This window comes from Streptopelia decaocto, assembly GCF_964273445.1.
Source record: "Streptopelia decaocto genome assembly, chromosome: 1".
NCBI classification, from domain to species: domain Eukaryota; kingdom Metazoa; phylum Chordata; class Aves; order Columbiformes; family Columbidae; genus Streptopelia; species Streptopelia decaocto.
The window spans coordinates 38,462,913-38,486,729 of record NC_138663.1 but is presented as its reverse complement, the minus strand read 5'-3'; the positions used below and the strand labels follow the sequence as shown (position 1 = coordinate 38,486,729).

At 47.6% G+C, this 23,817-nt stretch overlaps 1 protein-coding gene across 16 annotated transcripts in view; it reads left to right on the top strand.

Moving 5' to 3' along the window:
• Positions 1-478: 478 nt before the first annotated feature.
• RBFOX2 (RNA binding fox-1 homolog 2) overlaps positions 479-23,817 on the top strand; it is a 174,481-nt gene continuing 151,142 nt past the window's right edge. For all 16 annotated transcript variants that reach the window (XR_014183765.1, XR_014183766.1, XR_014183767.1 and 13 more), the window contains exon 1: positions 479-954. Coding sequence is in view for 12 of the 16 variants with exons in the window: in XM_082049589.1 (XP_081905715.1) it covers positions 748-954 (207 nt within the window). In the remaining 4 variants the exon portion in view is untranslated. The remainder of the gene's footprint in view (positions 955-23,817) is intronic.

Genomic DNA, 23,817 nt, shown 5'->3' with positions numbered 1-23,817 from the left:
GAGAGGCAGCGTGGTGGAGCGGGGACAGGAATCTGGCTGTGCCTGTGGCGGGGACTCAGGGGACACAGCTCTGCGCCCCCGCGGCCAACGTGACTGCCCCAGCCCTGCGGAGGGGGTCCTGCATCCACCCCGCTCCTTTACAAAGATGCACCGGCCCAAACCACGAAGCCTCTGGCCCAGCCCCAGTGCAAAACGACGCCGTCAGGGTCAGGCACAGCCCAGGCCGCCCTCGCGCCTCAACCCTGCGGCCATCGGCTCAGCCCAGGCCGCGGGGCTCGGCCGCGCGGGTGTGCGGCTGGGCGGACGCCGCCTGAGACGCGCTCCGGGTGCGGCGGGAGCGCCGGGCCCCGGGCGGCCATTTCCCGCCGCCCCGCGCGGCCCCGTGGCAGCGGCGGGAGCGCGAGGCCTGTGTCCCGCGGCGGCCCCGCCCCGCCCCGCGCCGAGCCCCGCCCCGCCCTGCCCGAGCCCCTCCCGCCGCCGCCGCCGAAGGTTGCCGAGTGGGGGTCGCGCGGCTCCGGCGGCTCGACCGGCGCTTCCGGAGATTGCCGAGGGGCTTCGGCCCCTCCCCAGCCGCCGCCGAGCCCGTGACCGAGGCGCTCCGGTGGGTCGGAGCCCGTCGCGCCCGCTGCTCTGGTCGCGGCGCGGGGTTCGCCTTCCTCGTCTTCCTCCTCCTCCGGTAGCGCCGGGAGTCGCGGTGACAGAGCGGGGCGATCGCGGCGGGGGGCGGCCGGGGCTCCGGCGGCGCGGATGGCGGAGGGCGGCCAGCCCCCGCAGCAGCAGCAGCAGCAGCCACAGCCGCAGCTCCTGACCGCCGGTGGCGGCGGCGGAGGGGCCGCCCGCGGCGTGAAGCGGGAGCCGGAGCTGGAGCAGCCCATGCCCGGTGGGGACGGCGCCGAGGGCGGCCACAGCAAGCGGCTGCGGACGGAGGCGGAGGCCGACGGCGGCGGCATGCAGGTAGCGGCAGGAGTGGGCCGGGCCCTCGCCGGCTCTCCCGGACCGGGGCTCGGCGGGAGTGGGGCGGCCGGGCCGGGTCGCGTTTAATTTCGGTTTGCAGGATTCAGCGCGTTGGTTACGGGCGTGCGGCCCTTTCCCCCGCCGGCAGCGGTCGGGAGCAGCGCGGGGAGCGGGTCTCCTGCCCGGGGCTCCCCGGGGCGCAGGCAGCACGTGGGGCCGCGGCTGAGCCTCCGGGACCGCCGCGGGGTCCGGCGCTCCGGGCGCCGCCGTTCTGCGCCCGCCCCCCGGCCGGGGACCCGCGGGAGGCCGCGGGTGGCGGCGCTTTGGGGACCGGCGGGGGTTTACCCGCGCCGCTCTGTGTCTCGTGGGGCATCGGGAGAAATCCCAGGTGCTGCCTGGGAGTGGGGAAAGGGCTCATGGGGTGTCTGGTGGGCGCTTTCCAGCTCGGCGCTGGGGCTGCCGGCAGGATCTTAGCGTGCCTGTCGTCTTCTACCAGCACGTTTTGATCGTCCCCACAACATCGCTCTTTCCAGGTGCGTTCCCTTTTGTGTGTCTGGTGTGATGCTGCCAAGGTATTTCTGCTTTCCTTTGTCTGGGTGTTGTACAGGGTTGTTTTATTATGGCAGTTGCGCTGGCCTTTTTTCTTTCTGCTTCTTGTGATGAGTATATTGGAGCCCTTTAGAAGAAGACTGATTTATTCATCTGAACTTGTTTCTCTTTTCACCTTTGCTTGGGTTGGTAAGTGCTGCTGATAGTTTCTAAGGGGAGCATCCTGTCCTCTCCAACGTGATTCTCGTCCAGATGCCAAATGCTGGCCAGCAATCTTCCCTTTTTATTTCCTAGGCTGTCCCCAGTTTGCATGCTCAAGATTTTTTTTTCTTTTTTAATAGCTTGCAGCAGGAGGATTTCGTTTGTGTTTCTGTTTGATGTTTGGCCTTTCGGGGTGGTCTCTCTACCTCACGGCATCACTTTTTTCTCAGCATGATGTTGTGGGCTGAACATGGGCTGGAGCTTCACACCCGAGTGCTGCCGCTCGTGCTCCTGCAAGGGCCAGTGAAAACCCCAGCGTTCCTTGAAGTAGTATCTTCTCCCACACGCAGATGTCAAGTATGACTCAGACAGTGTGTATAGTTGCAAGGAAAAAGATCCTCAGCATTGAAGGAGTGCTTATACATTGTGTCTTGCAAGGGATTATGAATGAGTGCGTGAACATGGTGACATGAAATTCTTCCAGCTCTTCGGAGTCGAACTGAGGCACGGGTCCTGTGTAGCTACAGGGGATGCACCAGTTTACCTGCACTTATTGGTTAAACTGGTTGGTGTTGATGTAAACCAGGGGTAAATCAACTGAAAATCGCCCAGGAAGAGACTTGAATGGGATTAAGAGAACAGTCTTTTTTTTTAATTGCAAGTGAGTACAGTTTCTGTCTACATAAAAGCCCTCCTGCTATGCTTACATTGAGGAAAGCATTTTTTAATCTGTTCAGTGAATAGTACAAGATCTTAAGATTGCAGCATTCAACCACGGGGCTATGACAGTGCATGTGCACTGCAATGTGTGATACTGGTGGCAATGGTAGTAGGGGTTAATTGTGGATCTTAGCAAAAAGCTGGGTTTTGTTTCCATGTGAAAAGCTGGCAAACAGTGGAGAAGTTAGGTGGACAAGTGCAACTAGTAGAGTCCAGTTTTAAAGTTAAGTGTGTTTGTAGTCAGTATAACTATCCTTCACACTGAGCCCCCCATGTTGTAGTTACTTGGTATTCTTAGCATAATTTTAATCTTTCTGTATGTGTAGATATGGAAAAAAATTTTCAATCTTTGCAATATAAAAGATGAAAATAAGCATATATATATATATATATACGTATGTATGTATGCACACACACCATTATGTCCAGAGGTTTCCCTTGAGTTTTTTTTACTGTTAAAGAGTGTGGCTTATTTATTTGGAGAGCCTTCTCATGGTTGCGAGAGATACCAAATTTGAAGCCAAACTTACAAATAACATCAGAGCTGGGAAAAATCTGTTCTTTAATGTTTGGGAAATTCGATATCTTTTTACCTTAAAGTCAAAACACAAGATTGCCTTTCGTGACGATTTCTGTTCAGATGTTGTACTCTTTTCAAGTACCTTATTTTGGAATAACGGGTTCTTTATAGTAAATTTTCTATGTTTAACTGTATGTAATGCTTACAAGCGGAATAAAGAGCCTATTCTTTGATTTTTTTTCTCTCTCTTTTTTTTTTTTTTTTTTCTCCTCTCACATGTACTAAAGGCTTTCTGGAAGCTGGAAATAACACCAGCAACTGCTGTACCTTGTTTTTCCTGCAGGTCCTGTCAATTTTGTTTCCTGTTCCAGAGCCACAGGCTGTTGCTCTGTAAACTTGGTGACCTCATGTCTCTGGGCTGATAGCGAGGAATCGCAGGGTGCCATGCTCCCCACGGGTTCTTCTTTTCATAACCCCCACTTACCGATGTTTCAGGATGTGAACGCAGCTTGTGATGCTGAAATAAATCATTTAGCTATAGAAATTACTAATGCAGCTGTAAAACTAATAGCTGTTTTTGGGGTCTGTTAATATGAAATATAAAAACTAGCCTATAGGAAGATAATAGCTACTTATTAAGAACTTGGGGCAAAGTGTGCCTTAAAGCTTAAAGTAGCCCTTACATTTACTGGGATTCTTGTTTTCTGCTGTTTCAGGCCAGCATGCTCAGACAGCTTATGCAGTTAGGGTTTCATTATCTAATCCATCTCTGATCAGGGCGGATAAATGGTGTTTGGCCAGTGCTGATCTTGTTAGGAGGGTGGTGTAAAGCTGCTTGACTTGGGATTGGGACAAATCGGATCATGGCTGCTATCTGCTTCTGGGACGTATTTCAGTTAATCATGGCGTGGGCAGAAAAGGTCCAGCATAAACTGCTGCTTTTTAGCTCCCTCTGGTCCATAAGTGGCAAAAATCAAATGCCACCAGCCAGGAATGTCTCCTCCAAGTATTTGGATATGTCCGTAAGCTTTGAAAGTAAAGGGCCCCAAAGGTAGTGCTGCTTTTAAACTTTATAAATACTAGCTAGGAACTAGCTTGCTCTCTGTTTGCTGGCTTGGATGTGTCAAATCATTTGGATCAGCTTGCTGATCTGGGTAAAAATAGTCCCTAACAGAGAGGACCGGAAAAACAAAAACAAAAACCAAAAAAACCCCACGTTATATTGGCTTAAGTCACTTGTGAAACTGCACCGAAATGCAGTTGTTGATGTAGCTGTATTTGCTGCTTGTCAGGAGAGGTTGACTGTAGCACAGATGGAAGAGAAAGTATCCTTGCAATAATCTTTTTCCTCCTCTATCCCTTGCGTGATGAAAGACAAGAAATGTTGTGGCTAGCTTGTAAGCATCCCTTCTTTCTCTTTGGAGATGCAGACAGGAGTGTAATTCCAGAGTGCTGTGTTTGTCTTCCCCATCGAGGTGCTAGAGGTGTACCAGCCAGCTTACACTGCTGAAGAAAGCTGTTAAAATATCTTCCGGTTGCTTTGCATGGAGTTGAATGAGTTAATCAACTCCTCCTTCAGTCCTCAAGCTGAATTTGATATAACTTTTTTATGGAGTCCAGGCTGGTTAGTGAATTAAAATTATACCTAGGGGTAATATGTGGTTGGAATTAGATGCAAGGTGTGAACGGAGCTCATCCTTGTTCCTCTTTCCTGAATGACTTGTGTGCTCAGTGTTCCTGAGTATTTGTGGGAATGACTCTTCTGCAACCACGAACATGGCCGACTGGTCAGGGAAGACAGTGCAGCTGTAGCCTAGGCCTTATCCAGGCCACGTAAACTTTTACTGGCAGTGATAAGTGGTGACCTTGTGTGGTCATTCAGGCATGTCTGCATAGGGTTCATAAAGATGACTAGTGGTGCTGAGATCAGTCCCTTGTGACTACATAATGATGTAATAGACGATAACTCTTCATTCCGCAAAAAAGTCCATGATTTCTCTTCCTACCATGGGCCAGAAGATGGTCTGTAGCATCTTCTACCAGCTTGAGTCCTTCCAACATGAAGGCTGGAAACCCTTGATGGCAGCGTGCCACAGAAAGGGGTGAGCGGGGACATTGCTGGTGCTCCATGGCAGCCCATGTCCTTGTTCAAACTATGACCCATTTGTGGTGTTCCTGAGAAGAGCAAGAAATCAATCTGCTGATAATTTCTGAAGACAGGTTTGGATTTTACAAGTAAGAAGCCTGACTAGGACTGTAATTGAGAAGGGGCCAGTTAATAACAACTTTTGTCTTGTTGGGGACCCTATGGAAATGTGTATTTTTAAATCTTACAGAAGAGAACATCTAGTACCAATAAAATGTGGAAAAGTTGTGTAATCAGGTTAGCTTTTTCCTCCCTGTTATTATTCATGGCGTGGCAGTCTGCGTAAAGAGATGCAGGGCAATACAGGGGATACAAGATACTCTAGAAGAGAAATGAAGTTCCAATATTTAGAAGCCGACCCCTGCCTTGGATCCAGGATGAGGTTTCCTGGGATGCTGTTTGGACAGACTATTACTGATGTGATGAGACATAATGAATCACTTTTAAGTTTGTTGTTACTTCTCCATTTGCTTTTGTCCTTTTTTTTTTTAAAAAAAAAATAAATAAATTGAGTGTTATGAGTTAGACCTGAGGCAGTCTGGGAAGACTTAGAAAAACTCCAGTTCAAAGAAAGTGCTTGGCAAACAGACCCAAAGTTGGGATTTTGGAGGTGTTGAGAGCCCTTTAATGTTGGCTCTTTTCTTGCCATATTCAGGAAAATGGAAAGCCCAAGTAAAGTATTCTGGATATGTTAGTCTTCGTCCAGGCTCTGTCATTATTTCTTTTTGGATTTCAGAGGTTTGTGTTTAAAGGTGATGGCTGTGGTTGTGAGGTTGGAAGCCGAATAGAGGTCTGGCTCTACTGGAGATGGTTTCCTTCTGTGTATGTGTACTGACTGTAGACATATGCTTTTTATTTTTCCTTTTCAGAATTCCCAGTTAGAAACATGAGCACACTGGCATTTTGCAGAAAACCCATCGTGTTTTGAAAAGGTTGCCCACCTAGCTGAGTTTAGAGCACGTCCTGTGAAATACCCTCTTGTCGGCTTTTCCTCCCTATGACCGAGCAAGCAGGGATTCCACCTTGCCCTTTTGCGTCAGGGTTTCACACTGCTGTTTTCAGGACTGTCTCGAAGAAGTGCTGGTCATTGAAGGTTTAGCAGCGGTGTTGCTGTGCTAGCTTTGTGCTTTACCGTGGCTGCACTGAGGGCTTTCAGTGGCTCTGCTGTGGTGTGGCAGCAGAAATACCAGAACAAAGGAGATGCAAAAGAGGCAGCAGGAAAATAAAATTAAAAAAAAACCAAACTAACCACTTCATTTGCCAAACTGAAGTCGAGACAGACCTGAACTGGATTCTGTGTGTGGTCTGTGCCACCCTGGAGGCTGCTGCTGAAGGACATGGCCCTGTTAGCTTGGAAAAATAAAGCCTGTTGCTAGAAGCCTTTGGTTTGCTGCGCTGGAACCTCTACCCCTTTGGCAAATGTTAGGGGTCGCATCGGTTGAAGATGTTTTAAAAACTACTGTTCTACACTGCTGACTTGTCTCGTGGTGTGGGCCAAACCTTAGTTTTCACACAAAGCAAAAGAAGAGAGCAGGTGTTTTGATCGGCTGGAAACCTCTTATTTAATATGCCCATCTCAGATATTACTTGACCTTCTGTGTGTGTGTGCATGCGTGCTTTTGAAGTGCAGTGGCTGGGGGATCAGAGGGACATCCAGAAGCGAAGTGAGAGAAGCAATTAGAGGTAACGAGTTCCAGTTCACTGAAGCATTCTGTTGATCTACATTCTACAGTGGTATTGAGTGGACGCTGGAGTGTAGCTGTCATGAGATAATCCCGATGTTTAGGGATTAGAGCTGCTTGACTGCATTTTGGGCCTTAACTCCCTTTGCTCTCCGGTAAATTTAATTTTGCCAGCAATCTCTTCTAAATTCAGGAAAATGCTAGTTTGAAAGATGCGTATTTTCCCCAGTATGCTTCCCACTCCCTCTGCTTCACTTTCCTGAGCACACTTCTTTTTCCCAAGTTGAATTTGAGATGTTTGTAGGAGCCAAACCCAATGAGGGCAGGGGCTGTATGAAACAGTCCTCACCAGGCTTGGACGATGCCACTGTCCTGACCCACCGCTGTCCTTGTCAGGGCTCTGCTGAGCTGTCCACTGAGCTGTGCCAGGGCACTTCTACTGCAGTAAAGCTTTGCTGTCTGGTGGCCTTTGCTGAGAAGGGCCCATTGTAGGCTGAAGTTTCTAACCTGAGTTCTTGGTTCTGGAGGGTTTCCAGGATGTTTGAGAAGAGGCTTGTGGATTGTTCCAGTCTCTCTCTTGTTTGGCTTGTCATGCTCACATATGGCATCTATTGAAACCAACCCAAGCATCTCTTGCTGGACTGAAGGAGATGGGATACTCACTCCTTAGCAATGATACGATGTATTTATGTAGCCACAGAGTAGGAAAGGTTGTATACAAGAGCCCCCTTGTTTAATGAGCAGCAATAGCTGAACTTGAGCTGGATCCAGCATCTGTTTGGGCAGAGCAAGAAACTTTGGCAGCTTCTGCCAGCTCAGATGGTGTGACATTGGTGTTCAATCAACTGTACCATTGCCACCTCCTAACCTTTGGAGTGTGGGCAGGGTGTACTTGTGATTCATACTGATTAGAAAAGAGGTCATGAGCTCTTTAACTTGTATCTCTTGGGTAGGACAGTGGGATTTGGTCTGGCACGTCTTTGAAGTGGCTGTGCATTCCCAGGGCTGTTGCTTGTGTTTGCCTTTGTCTAGGAGAGTTCGTTGTGCAGGAAGATTGGATGCTCGCTTCAGAGAGTGTGGGCTGGAAGCAATTGTTGCTTTTTCTGTACAACTTTCTTGGGTTTTATCTGCTCATAATTGCCACAGCAATAATGCAGGGATTAGCATAGAGATGGAGAAGAACCTGCACCATTTAAGTGGAGGAAAAAATCCCCCAACGTGTCAGGACTTTTTACCCTCTGGCTCTACGTAGCTAAATTTCCTTTAATAGAGAGGCTAAAAAAGCAACCTTATGTGGCATTTCTGTGTGTTGCAAATATCAAAATATTCTCCCCAGAGGCCTCTGAGGCCCTGGGATCTGGATCCAGCTCAGGTTTCTTCAAGGGACTAGAGTGTGCTCTTTTAGCTGAGGCTTTCTGCACAGCTTTTCCCCTGCTATTTCTGTAGGGGATTCTTGCAGACACTTGGGGTGGTTGTCACTGTCGGGGGCGATGCCTGGGAAGAAAATCCCACCAAGGCATCACTTAAAAGCCTTGATTTAGTGCTGCGTGGGCTGAGGAGAGGCTGTAGCTGGGATCCTAGGCCTATAATTTGCTGCTTGCGGTTGCTGTTCCCTTATCCGGAGAGGGGTGGGAAGGTCGCCGTTCCTCCAGCCTGCTCACCCCCCTGGGCCGGGGGGAAGGCCGGGCTCTGCCCTGCCGCAGGGCTGGGTGGCTTCTCCCTGGGGCCCCGGGTCTGCAGGCGGCGTAGCCAGGCCTGACTGTCAGAGCAGCCACTGTGGGATTGTGTTTCTGAGCCATCTCTGTCCAGCTTTTTGTTTTTATGCTCTTCTGTGGCTTTGCTTCCTTTTTGTGGGAAGAAGAATTGGGGGGGAAGTCTGTGCTTTAAAGGGCTTCTCTATTATGCGTTGTACTCTCCTATCCTGGAGACAAGGTCCATCAGAGGCCTCTTTCCTGTCCTTGTTTCATGTTAAAAGCCCTGTGTAGCCTTGGAGCAAAGCTGGACCAGGATGAACTATGTTTTGCAGGTGCTTCTCCTTGCCTGTATACACCAGTTCTTCTCAAAGCTCAGCTTTGGAGTAACCTTGTGTGGTTCATGGGATTAAAGACCACAATCTTTAAGTGATGCTGCTTCTGCTCTCATGAGTGGGACCAGGCACACAACCTGGGGTGATCCAAAGGGTTTGTTCAGAGAAGGGAACCTAAGCTGTGGTGTTGCCGCAGCAGATTGAACTGTGGGGCATACCAAAGGAGGTGGAAGCTGGCAGCGTGGTGTGGGCAGGTGTCCTGGGGCTGCTGGGATGTGTAAGAGTGGGAATCGGGAGTTTGTGTGATGTTTGCCTCAGGAATGATCCAGATTGTGAAGGAAACTGAGGCAGTCAAGTGTGCGTATCACTTCTGCTGGTTTGCTGACATCTCAACTGTCTCTTGGGCAGCCTGCAGGAGAAATCAATCAGTCGACTTCTGAAGCTCCTGCCCATCCTGTTATTTGTTTTGTCCAGGACTAGAAGTTGAAGTATGTGAAAATGCAGAATGTCCTCAATGCTCCCTCCAGTTTTAGGAGGAGGTGTGTTATGCTACAGCGGTGCTGTGAGAGTTGGTGTTTGTCCTGCGTGGTCTGAAGCTGCTGGGCGCTGTGTCCTCAATGCGAAGGGGTGAGGAGACAGAGAATGTGCCAGAGTGAGAACCAGTGCGGCACTGGGCTGCACATGGGGGAGATTTGTTATGTGGTCCATCCAGCATGGTAGGGGCTAGAGCTTGTGTCTGGCAGGAGGATGTGACAAGGAGGCACTGTGTGAGGTCTTAATTACGTGGTTGTACATTTTATGTTTTTAGAGATTACTTCATCTCCATAAGTGATTAAATGGATAGCGCTTGCTGAGGTGCTATTAAAACTAGCAGGAGTTTTGTTATCAGTTAAAATGCGTGTGAGGTCAGGCCTTGGACTGAGAGCTAATCATTATTTCATTTCTTTCTTTTCATCTTGTCTTGTGTGACCTCAAATCGAATTTACTGCAGATAATCTAAACCTTGCTCTGAATACAGACCTATTAATTTTTAATGGTCTCTTCTATGGTACTCACCACTGTAGTGTGGGTGCTTCATATATACTAGTGATCTTATTTGTGCAGTTTTCCTGAGAGGTAGAAAAGGTATATTATCTCTTATTGTAGAAACGGGGAATTGAGGTACTGGTAGTAAGACCAGTTTTGCAAAAATTCCGTTGGCACTTGTAACCTGACTTATTTTTTATTTGTATTTTTTATTGTAACTGGTGGGGGTTTGGTAATGTTTAAATCCTTGATCTACAGCTCTTTACAACTTCCACTGTATATATGAATACTTACTTCTTCCAGAGGCTGATCCTTAAGTGTGTCACATCAGGCAAATGTGAAGTTCTGTTGTCTTCATCTTAAAAAAACAGTGGAAAAACTGGAACAAGTAACTTGGTGATCATTATAGCAAAACTACTTGAAATATGAGGTTTGAAATCTGTCTTTTTAAGTAAAAGAGATATAACTTGTCTTTAACTCCAAAGCCACATACCTTTTGATTTCTGTAGCCATTTTTGCTGCTCAGAACGCAGCACTTCCTAGGCTTGAATGAAGCGGGAGTCAGGAAAAAATAGCACGTAAGCCTGATTTGTTGTAATATCCCTGCACAGGAGGAAACAGAGTGGAAGTTGCATGGGTAGCTGTAGTTGGTGTTTTTAAATCCACAGCCATTGACTTTTGCAATCGAAATGCTATCTTAAGAGAGAACGTCACTACATTGCCTTTTGAGTTAAAAGCATATTTTGGTCTGTTAGCAAGCAGAAAGCTGCTGTGTGGACAGGAAGGGCAGGAACCAGCTTCTGACTTGTTCCCTGCACCGGGTGTGTGTGGGGCTGGTAGCTCCCCCCTCCTTGGGGACAAAGGTCTTAGTGTGGGTGCATGTGGGTTATTGGGGAGCAGAGGGAGGCAAGTGAAGGCACATTGTGCTGGGGAGACATTGTGAGGCATTTGGGCTGCAAAAGGGCTACTTGGGATTCAGGTGTCTTGGGTGAAAAGTACTTGGGTGATCATGGACTTGGTATCTTCTTCCTTTTGCTTGTTGAAATAACTCACCCTTAATGCATCCCGTCACTGCCTGCCTTTTATTGCTTCTGCATGGGTGTTTGGTTCTGTTCTCTTCTTCTTAGCTAAGTACAGCGCTGAGAAAAGGAGGGACCAGAAATGTGCTGTATGGCTGGGGCTCTGTCATCCACAGAGAGCCCTGGAGAACAAGACCAGGATTTTGGACTAGATGCACTATCTTATTGCCAGGATTGTCAGACTATGATGCTGGAAGTAGCATAAAGCTGTAGGGGAGGAAAAAAAAACCCGTTTCACTGTTTTTTCCCAAGAGAAGATAAAGACCAATCTGGCCACACTTTCTTTATACCTTGGCATGTGTTCTAGGAACTCTAGTTGCCTTGAAGTGAGGGGAGGAGATGAGGCTGGGGGCCACTCTGGTGCTCACATGAATCCAGTGGAGACCTGGCATCTGCTAATGTCACCAGCTGGACCTAACAGCTATTTTTCTATATGACCTTTATAGCTGAGCACTTCTTGGAAACTTCTGACTTCCTGGGCTAGGTTTTCCTAAGATCGGTGTTCTGCGTGCCAAGTGCCTCATGTTGTCAGAGCAGGGCTGAGAGGTCACAGTCACAAACAGCGGAGGCAAGGCCACCGTTTGCCAGGGTGGGATGGAATCAGCAGGGGTTGATAGAGGCATTTGTGATCAGTGCTGTCCATGTGATGGTTGTGTGTCAACCATGGGGCAGAGAAAGCCTTGGAGAAGAGGAGAAGGGGAAGAAAAAAGGAAATGGACCAACTGTGGATTTAGATTTTCAAATAAAGAGTGTTGCAGTAGGACTTAGCTCTTTGTAGTGTTTCAATCTCTTCATTCCTTCTTCCGGTGCCGCTTCCGACCTGTGAGTTAGTCTTGTCCAACTCAACTCTTGTGATGGCCCTGGGTGTGGTGAATGAGACTGGCATTTGAGTATGTGTTGTCTGAAATGATGCTTGTAGTTAGGTCTGTGTTTTGTGTGGGCCTCTGTACACTGATTGCACCCTTCCAGAAAAGATTTGCTGCACTTCACCATCTTGCCTGATCTGTCATCTTTCAACAGGAGCACCATGTGGTCAGTGCCAAATACTGCAGATTCAGAAAAATAACTTTTCTCTGTCATTAGATCACAAATTAGTACCGCTAAGAATTCTTGATGTTTCATGTTCTGTCCTGAAACCTCTCAGTCTATGAGGTTGAGAACATATGTAAGCATATCTCTTTCAGACAGACCATGACCAATGTGTAGGTTCTCCTTGTGATGGATGTTTCCCATGGGGAAGGTGGTGACTAGAACAGGTGAAGGGGCTGTGAGACTTTGTGTGTGTTTTCCTCTTATTATTCAGTACTTAAAGGGGTGAGTAAGAATTGCTCCTCTGCTGGTCAATGAGATGATGTTTTTATCTTGTGGCATCAGGTATTTGTGACTGCTTTGCATGCCAGGAGGAGCATGGGTTGGATTTGCAGCTTGGACCATGACTTCTTTTAGAACTAGGAATTCCTTGATGAGTGATTACACTTAACTCTGGGCTGTTAGTTGATGGATGTAGATGGAGCATGTCCATGTTGCTTGGGAAGGTTTCCTTAAATAGGCATGACCTTTCCAGTGAAAACAGGAAGATAGATTTTGTGTTGATTTTTTTTTTTTTTTAAGTTTATTTCATTTTTGGAACTCACGATTACTGCTGGCATTTACCATAGAAGTAGCTTACAGTCTTAGTAGCTTCATGGGGCAGGGTTTGGCAGCTCTGTTGAAGTTTGATAGGGAGATTGGCTTGCTTTACAGTGCAGCATTCGATAGAGCATTGTTATGTACCACACTGTTTTTCACCTTTGGTGATCTCGATTTCCTTCCTTATTATGCTGAGGCATCTCTATGTATAGGGAAAAGATTAGCCAGTCTGCGTATTTTAACATGTAGCTGGGGAATGAATAGTGCTTCACTAGGTCTGGTTCATCCTATGATAAAAATGCTTCTGTTTCTGTTGGGTTTTGGTATTAGTTGGTGTGGGGGTTGCAGGCAAACTGGGGAGAGTGGTCCTGACCCCTCAGAACAAGGAAACCTCTGGCTATGACGTGAACATGGTGACAGTCCGCCTGAGTTAGTCCCAGTCCCTGGCTGTCCTGGGGACGTGTAGCAGGAGATGGGAGGTTTTGGCTCCTGCGTGCACTGAAATATTCCAAGATGCCTGGTCTCAGCTGTTTTGTCACTGTTGCTGACAAGGCATTAGCAAGCTCCTCTATGAACTCTGTAGTCTACATTTGCCTCTTAGTTAAGGATAAAATCACAGTATCACAGTATGTTTGTGATTGGAAGGGACCTCAAAAGATCATCCAGTCCAGTCCCCCTGCTGGAGCAGGAACACCTAGGTGAGGTCGCACAGGAACATGTCCAGGCGGGTTTTGAATGTCTCCAGAGAAGGAGACTCCACAACCTCCCTGGGCAGCCTGTTCCAGTGCTCTGTCACCCTCACTGAGAAGAAGTTTTTTTCTCAAAGTTAAGTGGAACCTCTTGTGTTCCAGCTTGATCCCATTACCCCTTGTCCTATCATTGTTTGCCACCGAGAAGAGCCTGGCTCCATCCTCGTGGCACTCACCCTTTATATATTTATAAGCATTAATAAGGTCACCCCTCAGTCTCCTCTTCTCCAAACTAAAGAGACCCAGCTCCCTCAGCCTTTCAAAATCTCAGTGGCTGGGCTCCCATATCTATTGTGAGGTTTTATGTAGGGTTGCTTCTCTTGGATTTGGTGTTTGATAAAGAGATGATGCAAATACTCTGGAAAAGGTATAGTACAGTGAACAAACTGACCAGCCTTGATTGCACAGCAGTATCAAGTGTTTTGTTTGGCTTGTGTGGTTTACTTGATCCTCAGGGTTAGTCTGAAATACAATTTTAATGTCAATTCTCCTGATCAGTTTCTTACTCTAGGTCACCAATTTCTCGATGCCTGAATTCTTGGTAGTTTGCACAGGTTTGTAGATCTGTCTGGTTGGTTCTGGGATTAGCAATTATTACTTTCATTTGCAGAGTAAGGTTTTAAAGACAGTCCCTGAATCTCTGGGCCCTTTGGGCAGGAGTAAACATGTGGCATTGTTCCCCGTCCATGGATAAATTCTTAGTGTTGTAAGGCTCTCTCTGCCTCTGACTTCCTGGGCAAGTTTTTGATGAGGAATACAGTCACACTGAGTAGCGGAGAACTGCTTAACAGATCACTTCTCAATTTTAATTCCTAGGTGACTTCTTTTTTTTTGTCTTCCATGGATTGAGGGGAGACCTTATCGCTGTCTATAAGTACCTGAAAGGAGGTTGCAGCATGAAGGGTGTTGGTCTCTTCTCCCAAGTATGAAGGGACAGGGTGAGAGGAATTGGCCTCAAGTTGTACCAGGGAAGGTTCAGATTGGATATTAGGAAAAAATTCTTCACAGAAAAGGTTGTGAAGCAGTGGAACAGGCTGCCCAGGAAAGTGGTAGAGTCACCATCCCTGGAGATACTTAAATGGCATATAGGTGAAATACTTAGGGACATGGTTTGGAGCTAGAGTTAGGTTAATGATTGGACCCAATGATCTTGAGGGTCTCTTCCAACCCAAATGATTGTATGATTCTATTCCTGGGGTGCAGAGGCTGTTGAATGGGTAGCTTCATTCTCTGGATGTTCTGCTTATCTACAGATGGTTATTGCCTAGTGCTGATCATGGAAGCAACTATCTCCATAAAACTGCTAGAAAAAAATATGACAAATTTTGCACAGGCTGCATTTGAACAAATGCATGGTGGAAATAAGGTTGCAATGGGAAGGGAGGGTGGGACATGGTATCACTCATCTCCTGAAGGCTGCTCCATTCCCCCAGAGTCTGGGCAGGTGGTGCTGCCTTCCCCAGGGAGTCAAGAGAGACTTATCACCTCTGGCTGCTGTTAAATTAGCCCTGGGTTGGAGTTGCTGGAAGTGCATCTTGTCAAATGCTAATTTAGCATGTTATGTGTGAGGCTAATTGGCAGAGTAGAAACAAGATCTGCCTGTAGGAATCTTTTTTCTTCCCTGGAAGAGCTTTAACAGTAAAAATGTAAAATGTCCGGTAGGAAAATTTCTTCCTTGCACGGTTAGCAGTGATAACCAAAAGCAAATTATACAATCCGGTGTTCAGAGCCCTCTCATAGTATTGTCATGACTTCTGCTTTTGTTTACAGATTTCCCGTGTAGCTGAATTAAATTAACAAGACTGGTCAATTCATTGCTGCTGTATTTAACCCCCTGGGCAGCAATGAATCTGGCAAGGATGGAGCATCATTTTCACGTGCTGCTTGAAACGGAAGGATGTACAGCAAAATGAAGTAGTGTTGTTGCTTGGGGGAGAGGTTCACAGTCAGACAAAGGGAATGGAGGAAGTTCCCGAAAGTCCTTTTCCCCCACCGCTTCCAGTGGGGCTCAGTTGTTCAAGCGAGTAAGGTAGTATGAGGTTTTTTTGTCATGTACAGACTAGCCAGAGACTAATGTATCCAGAGTTTGTTCAAGGCAGATAGCATTACAGGAATCAAAACAGATCTCTTGGTTCCTGTTCATAGATTTAATCCTTTGTTTTCAGCGGTTAAATAACCCTGTATTCTTTAGCCTAGCCTCTGTTATCACGGATTTGAGCCCTTCTTAAATCCTAATGTGCGTAATTGCATAGCACTCACGTTAGGAAGTGTGGTGCAAGAAAATGCGCAGAGGAATGAAACAACACCAGGTCGCCTGTGGAGGAGCGGAAATCTCAGGGCACTATGTTCCACGGGCCATCTCTCCTCCCCTAGGTTCAACTTGGTGGCCTCCTTGCTTGATTGCTGCCCACCCCATCTCAGGGTGGTCCTTGGAGGGTGATGGGAATGCGTGGTGACCTGCACACTTCTACCATCTTATGCTACCTCAGCTTGCCATGTTAGCACAGTGTATCCTCTGCAGAATTTTAACTATAGCATTTTTCCCTAGCACCAAAATTCACTTAAAATTAAATACATATATGGATATGCATCCTGTTGTTAGAGACGTTTCATATTTTCTTTAGACTTGTGCAAAATACATGGTATGGTGTAAAAGGTTGTATGGATTTCTCTCCTTTTTTTAATGCCCTCTCCCATGAGTCTGCATAGCTTGTGGGACTGGGATGATACTGTGTAGCTGATTTGGAAATCTGGACTTTGCTACGCTACTCTTGCTTTACTTGTCTGTTTGCTTCAAGTTTTTTACATGGAGTTTACAGATTTTGTGCAGTTCACATAGCAGAAAGTGTCCCTTTGTAGCAGCTGATGAGTGGATGACAAACAGCTGATTAAGCCAAACCTGCAAAAGGCTTTGGGGAAAAAAATAGTAGTACAAAAGTTATGCGTTGCAAATGTTGTGTCAGTACTGCTGGGTTAAACAGGGTTAGGCCACCTGGGGTAGGCTGGTCAGATTGGTAACACCCCTTTGCTCTGGGCCACCAAGGGCTTGTGACCATGGGGTAACTACAGTAGGAACAGTCCCTGTGTAGTGATTCCTTGTGTTGAGATGCCTGATGGTAAACAGCTGCTGAAAGGAGGGATCCTTTCCCTCTGCTCTCCATTTGGCTTCATGTTTCTTTTTCTTGATCTCATAGAAAATGAGTAATGCCAAAGAGAAGGAGTTTATCACTAAATCCAGCTGATTCCACTGTGGTGGTTGTTGTGGCTGTCTGCCTGCTAGATCATCTTTAAAAAGAGGGGATGGCTTGTGAACCACTATTTGTTTGGAGAAGGGTGTGGGACTGTGCCTTGTGGATCCTGCCAGGCGTTGCAATACTTTATCCGTAATGCACAGCCTTGCTCTTGGTGTGTGGCAGCTGCATCTTCCATGGCAGTTTAAACTGATCTGCGGATTAGCCTGAGGTACTACAGACCTGATGTCTGTGCTGTGGTGCTGGGAGCAAGGGACACAGGCCACCAGCAGCTGCCTGGGGAGTCGGGGTGTCGTGGGGGCTGTGGCATGCTGGAAGGGTGCAGGTGCTGGGAGGATCCTGCCTGTGGGTGCAGTTGGCAGGAGAGATGCTTGTAGCTGAGGCCATGACAGGTAACCCAGATGCTGAAGGGCTAAAGTAAAGCTGTAAATCAGCAGGGGTTTTCTGTGTGTGTGCGCAACAACAATGGCAAAGCTTTTCTCCTTAATGCTGGTTGTTTGTTTGTTTGTGGGTTTGTGTGTTTGTTGTTGTTGTTGTTGTTTTGTTTGTTTGTTTTTGTGGTTTTTGCTTGTTTGGTTTTGTGGTTTTTTTTTTTTTGTTTGTTTGTTTGTTTGTTTGTTTTAACCAGTAACTGCGTGTTGACTTTCTGGAGCCCAGGAGACTCAGAGGGTGACCTGAGAGGACACTCTGGTAGTGTTGTTGAAAGAGAAGCTGTTGAAGAAGCTGGGTTGTGTCTGCTGTCCCTTTCAGAGGGAAGGTGCTGTCAAGTGCTTGCTGTGCCCATCTCCCCGGTGCCGAGAGCAGCAGTGCATACATGAACATGGCATGCTGTACTTATGATGCAGCTGCACGTCCCTTCTGTCACCTGGGCAGCATCGGCAGCTCTCGCAAGGAGAGCCCTGTGCATGTTTAGTACCACCACGCCGCTGTTGAGCTCTCTCACACCAGTGCTGCCTTAGGAGTGAGTGATTGTCCTCTCCTCCTGCAGACGAGGGGGATAAATGTTTGTTCATCTGCGGTTTCTCCAATTAACCGTGTTTTCAACTCTGCCTTTGTAGCTGATGGCAGGCCCTCACTCCCTTCGGCGCGCGTCTGCAACGCGCTCATGTGCCGGCACGCGTGTGCTGCCCTTGAAAACAGACCAAACTTATTAAAATCATTGCTAGTTGCCATGGCAGCTGTTGTCGCTGTGGGCTAATAGGAAAGGCAATTACTGCTGCATGCTGGGGTGCGTATGGGGAGGGTGTGGGCAGGGGGGGACAGGCGACTGCATGCTGATGAGCTGTGTGACGGATAGATTGGCTGTCACAGCGAGCAAGCAGCAGAGGAAAGGCCGGAGATGCCCTGTAATGAGGTTTGGCCAAATATGCTGTATTTCTACCTCCTGGGCAGGCTCATTGAGAGATTCCCACCCTTCCTTTGATTGTCAAGGGGAGTCTCGGGGCTGAGATTCACGTTTGCAGCTGGGGGCAGCGCAGTGCTGCTTGGTCACTCTCAGCTGGCCCAGAAACTGAAACAGAGAGCTAGAAAACTTCGTACACGTTAAAGATACTCATCTGGCCCCTTTCCAGCTGTTTCCTCTCTGTAAATATTTCTCCTCAGCTCTTACTGTGCTGTTTCCTGTAGGTTGAAGGTCATAATGTAAAATAACTACAGTTTTCTTGGAGTGAGGAGGATCAGTTATGAAAACTGAGATCAGTTGTGCTTCAGGATGCTTCGCTGGTTTTTGTGTGCTGCTGTTTCAGTAGAAGGCCAAAACATTTTGATTATGGACCTGTGTGTAGACCTCTGTGTATCTGCAGGTATCATGTGGCCATATGGCCATATACTGTGTTTTCATGCTTTCATAGTGAATTTAAAACTAAAGGGAAATTGCATCCTTCATATTTTTCACTGAATTTGGGCAGCATGTGCTCAAGCAGTTCCAGGACTGTTTGTGCTGAATGCAAACATAAGAAAAATGGGGAACGTTTTATAGTGAGGAGCTTGTAGGGAATCAATAAACTCCTTGAAAGATTTTAGTTGGGGACGCAGGTGAGAGCTGTAAGTCTGCAGCTTCTGTAAAAGCTCAAGGATACCAAAAACTGCTTTGGCAGTGTTTGACGAAGCCCTGCACCCCCAAATTGCAACCCTCTGTTGCTTCCAATTTGTGCTACTTTCCTTTTCCCTCGTGCTAGGAAATGGCCTGAGACCTCACTGCACAGGAGCTTTTCCAGGAGGTCCTCCCTGGCCAGCAAGAGGCACATAATCTGAGTTTCTTCTGGCTTGTAGAGTTCATCATGGTGTTGGTGAAGCTAAAACAATGCTCGTGGTCCTGTTCGATGGTGAGATAGTCCCAGGAGGCATGAGGGAAACTGGTGGTCCAAAGTGAGAAGAATAAAACAAACCTCTTGGAGCAGGCAAAATCGGGACCTCATCTGTATTTCTCTCCCTGTTTCGTTGGTCTCCCAGCGGGGGTTTCCAGCCGCCCTGTGTATCGTGCCCGTTGGGATGGCAGCGGTGACTCACTGAGCTGGGATGGTTTCTACAGTGTCTGAGAACCCGGCTTCCCAGGGAGCTGCTGCACCAGGAAGGGGAAGGTTCCTGGTGCGTTTGATCCCTCAGCAAAGATTACGCTGAGCCTGTTTAATTAGAGACCGCTGCTTTCTTTACCGCTGTACTAAATATAAATGGAAGAGCTGGTGTAATATACTCGAAGTTGCAAATGTCAGGAGGCAATAGCTTTCTTCTCCTCTTGCCAAATCTGATTTAGTTTTAGGTACTGCCACTAAATCTGATGATGCAGTAATTCCTATTTGTTAAAAGGAACGAGAGATTTAGACTGAGAGGGACTTCATACTATTCTCCCCCCTCTCTCTTATCCTGCCTCTGTTTACAAAGGAAGAGCTTCTGGTTTGCAGGTGTTTGTACAGAATGATCTGAAGCGTCAAAAGGCTTGGTCTAAATATCTCTGTGCTAACTTTGTATTCAGCTAAAATACAGTCGCTAAGGTTTTCTCTCTGCATGGTTTTTATTGCAGATTTGTACATTCCAAGTACTATCTTTGTGACAGTCAGTAGAGTGACAAAAAGATCTTTAAAAATATAAAAAAAATGCAGTGAAGATAAAGAAGCTGCTGCTGGAGCCCAGGCTTGTGAGGATTTACTTGGGGCTGCATGTTCGGTTTGGGGTTCTTTGCTGAACTACAGTCTAAGTCCTGGCAGGCCCCAGGGAAATCTGTAATGGGACAGACATCTGTGCTTATGTTGCCTTGCCATGTCTGTCTGCCTGTGCAGAAAAAGGAGTAGGTAGCAAATGAGAACTTTTTTTTTTTTTTTTAATTTCTACCCGCTGGGGCTTCTGCTGAGCACAGTGGACCTGGTCTTCCTCCATCTGCTTAGCCTTGTACGGTGCCATTACACACGCTGTTTGCTGGAGCACGTCCGTGAGCTGCAGCGCGATGCCGGGAAGCTCAGCTCACCGGGACAGCACCGGCGCTGCCGCCGTGTGAAGTGTTCGGTGCCGCATCAGTTGGTTGAAAAGTCCTCGAGAGCAGAAACTGTGGGGAGAGCTCCTCATGGGGAAGACTGACTCAGTGCTGCTATCAGCTGCCTGGTATGCGGTGAGGCTCCACGTCTTGCCGTCAGCTGCCATAACCGCTGTTTGTTCATGCCCTGGCCAATTCGGCATGCTTTTGTTCTGGCTGGGGGGATAACATGGGGTACCTGGTGTTGAGGCAAAGCTGTCTGCTGAGCTAGAGGAGGAGGGAACACGTTCATTATGTGCTGGAGGCATTTTTGCCGTGTTGAAGCACGTGCTGAAGTCTGGCAGAACAATTTCATCATTAGATGTGTTATTGTGGAAAGGGGAGGAAAGAAATCCAGAGAGAATTTCTGCCCTTCTTGAGGGTTTCATGTTCATGTTGGTGGCAAGAAGAAATTGTGTTTCTAGAGTGTCCTGAGTTGTAATCAGTGCCTGTTTTCAGTCTGGGTGAGGGAGACAGACTCTCCCCAGTGTTTCTTTGTGCTCCTGGTCATCAGTAGGTGTTACTGACCGGCAGACAGGATTTTTTCCAAAAGCTGCTTCCTCTGCTGCATGATGCAATGTTGACTCAGTAACCCTATCACTTTGAAGGTTAACATTTTTCATATCCCCAACACTTTTCCATTGTCTTCCCTTATCCCTCTTTCCCTCCCTCAGCTTCTCCTATTTTTAATAGACTAATCTAATGCCAGCCTTTCCTAGGGCAGAGCGGTGGCTGTGTGAGATTAGCCTCCATCCTCTTCTGCTTTAAGCTTTGGGAGCCGGGCTGATGGAGAGCACATGACCCTCCTGGTGGCTTTTTCCTTCCCGGCGGGACACAGGGAGCTGTGTGCGAGGGGAACAAGCGGTGCTGTGTGGCGCATCGCCACTCCGCTCCCGTGGTGGCAAGGGCAGGCAGGGCTCGCCAGCTCCTGCCAGTGTGGCACGGTTCAGGACGCCGGTGGCTTTCCTGGGCAGTGTGGGGCTTGCCCACCCATGTGCAGCTTGCCCACCCGCGTGGCTTCCCATCTTGACCCCGAACGCAGGCGCGCGGGGTGGCTGAAGGCGATACAATCTGGCTTCGTCTTTCCTCAGCGTGGTGTAAGCGAGCGGATCGCCTGAATTATTCACTCCTCCTCAGCCTGCTGTTCCTATTGAATTCCCTATGTCGGGGCACCCTGCCAGCACCTGGTGATGAATTCATTGCTGTGCCTGCCCCGGGGCACCCCGCTCTGTGTGCGTTTGGGGGAGCAGGGCCGGGGAGGGGGGCGGCTGCACCACACTCAACCTGGGGTTCTGTAGCCGCATGTTGCTGGGACTGGTTTGCCCCACGGTCATTCCATCTGCGGCATGGGTGGGCACCGGCCCTTTTGCTGCTGGGAGGGTTATTGGCAGCTGTGCCAAAGTCTGCCCAGACTCCTAGGCCCTAATCTTTTTCTCCCATCTCTCTGTATGCAATATCTGATATTGTATCCTATCTGTGTTTCATCTTCATGGCGTGGATTTTTCAGCAAACCACGTCCTTATTTTATGCATACAATTTGAGGTTCTCCTCGTTTCTGCATCCTGAGCTTTCAAGAGTGGTTGTGCTAAAAAGCAATCATGTTTCATATTTTCTGAGAGGAAGTGCTTCCTTTATTGTTCTAATGGAAACCATTTCCCATTTGCCTATGATGTTATTTGTACTAATCTGAATATATTTTTTTGTTAAACATTTAAAAGATTTCTACTGTTCGCATTATCACAACTCATAAAAGCTACCTAAGGTACATTTTATACTCTTGGAGGAGGTTATCACCTATCTTTGCAAAAACTTCTGGGTGTACGTTTGGTACCATCTTCATTGTGTTGATCCTCTGCTTTGTTCCTCTGTATTTTCTTTTTTAAGCAATTACAGCAGGTGGCTGGTCCCTGGGGAAGCTTCCTTTGACCAGAGTGCTTTCTGGTCCCAGTTGACGGGGTCGGATGGAGTTTCAGGTCCTTCTCCTGGCTGCACAGAGGAGTGTTTTTTTCACCTCTAATTGGATCATGTAAATCAGCTCTTTCTTTGTCTCATCCTCTTTGTCCAGAGTCTCCTTCTGGTGGTTTTGATGAATAAATAAGCCTTGACGTTGGATTGGATTTTTGTTTAGTATTTATGTTGATAGTTAAAAACTAGTGTATCTGTTGAGCGAAATAGGGGTCATAATCTGAATTGTGACCAATAATTTCCCTCAAAAACTGATTCCTGTAGCAAGGTGGTATGTAAATTATTGAGTACAAACTGGCAGGGGCTGGCTTTTTTTTTTTTTTTTTTAAATCCTGCGCTGTGACGGTCCTCTGGGATGTTGGTGTTTGATAAAATGCTAAGGGGTCCCTAGAGCCTGACAGATGCTGGAGGAAACAGAGCTCTCTGCCAGGGAGAAACCCTGTCCTTTCATGCCAGTGCAAACACGGGATGCTGGCGGGATGTACCTTTCTGCTGGCTGGGCGAAAGCTTTTCTTGCCAAATGCTTTGTCCCCTCCACCAAAGGAAAAGGCTTTCAGAGTCACTGCTCATCTCCCCAGCCTCAGTTTGTGGTGTGTGGCTGTGGTGGGCAAACCAGGGGGAAGGCTGTGCTGTCTTTCTTTTCCCCCTTTGATTCTTCTGCCCAGAGCAGTGGAGTATGTTGTTGCCTCTGAAGTGATAGCTGCAATATTGCTTGCCATGGTTTCTCTACAGCAAGCAACAGAGGGGACTTGAACTGATTTAATGGAGGAAAAAGCAAAAGAAACCCCAGGAAGGCCTAGATCATTGCATGTGTCCATGAGCATTGACCCGTTATTGACTGGTTATGGGATTAAAAGGCTAGAAGGAAGGGAATGGTCACCTATTTTGTCCTTTGTACAGGCAGGAATGGGGAGAGAGGTGTAGTATTCTCTGCTGACAGAGGACAGGGAAGTGTGTGAAACAAGCTTCCCTCTCTTGATTAAGGTTGGATGAGTGGAAAGGAGACAAGCTGCAAGGGTGCGAAGCCTGCAGTGGTGTCCATTGCAACAACCAGGAGAAAGCCTGGGGCTGGCCTTACCAATTAGCACATGGGGCTTGCAAATGTGTTTTTGCTGTGGGCAAAAGCATCCAGCCCTTCCAGAGGTAAATTCAAAAGCTGATGGACTGGGACTCATGAATGGTAAGGCCTACATGTACTCATTTGAGAAGCTAGGCCTTACTATAATAATGGCTTCTAGGATGCAGGAGAGAGCTAGAAGTGCCATTGCCAGAATTTGGGGGCGTACTACAGTATCTTTGTGTAGTCAAGATTTTAAGTTTTGGAGCTTCTCATTTATACCCGTTTTGGTTTTAGTAATGGCAGCAGTTGAAAGGGAAGCCTTTTTCTTCCTTCCCTCATCTTTCTTCCCCCAGGAGATTTTTTACTGTTTCCAGAAGGGAGCAGATTTCCGGCTCTTTCCTTCATCCTCCCAGTCTGATTGAAGAGCAGTGGGGGACAGAAGCAATCTCATTCAATCTCTGATTTGCATGTGTTCAGCTCTTCTGTCCTGAATCTGTGCAGTGCCTTTCTGTGCAGCTGATAACAGCCTTCCATGCAGCAGCATCTGTGTGAAATTCCAGCATATTTTACTATTTTTTTTCTTTTTCTGGTGCTGCTTTAAAGCTGAAAGTAATCCTTAGGGCACCAATGCTATCTTTCAATAGACTCTGACGCAATGCTGTCTTCATATGGGATGGGATTCGAGAGGTTTGGTTTTTCACCCAGGAGGATTACAAGCTTCATTTTGACACAAACATTTATACGCTGCAGACAGT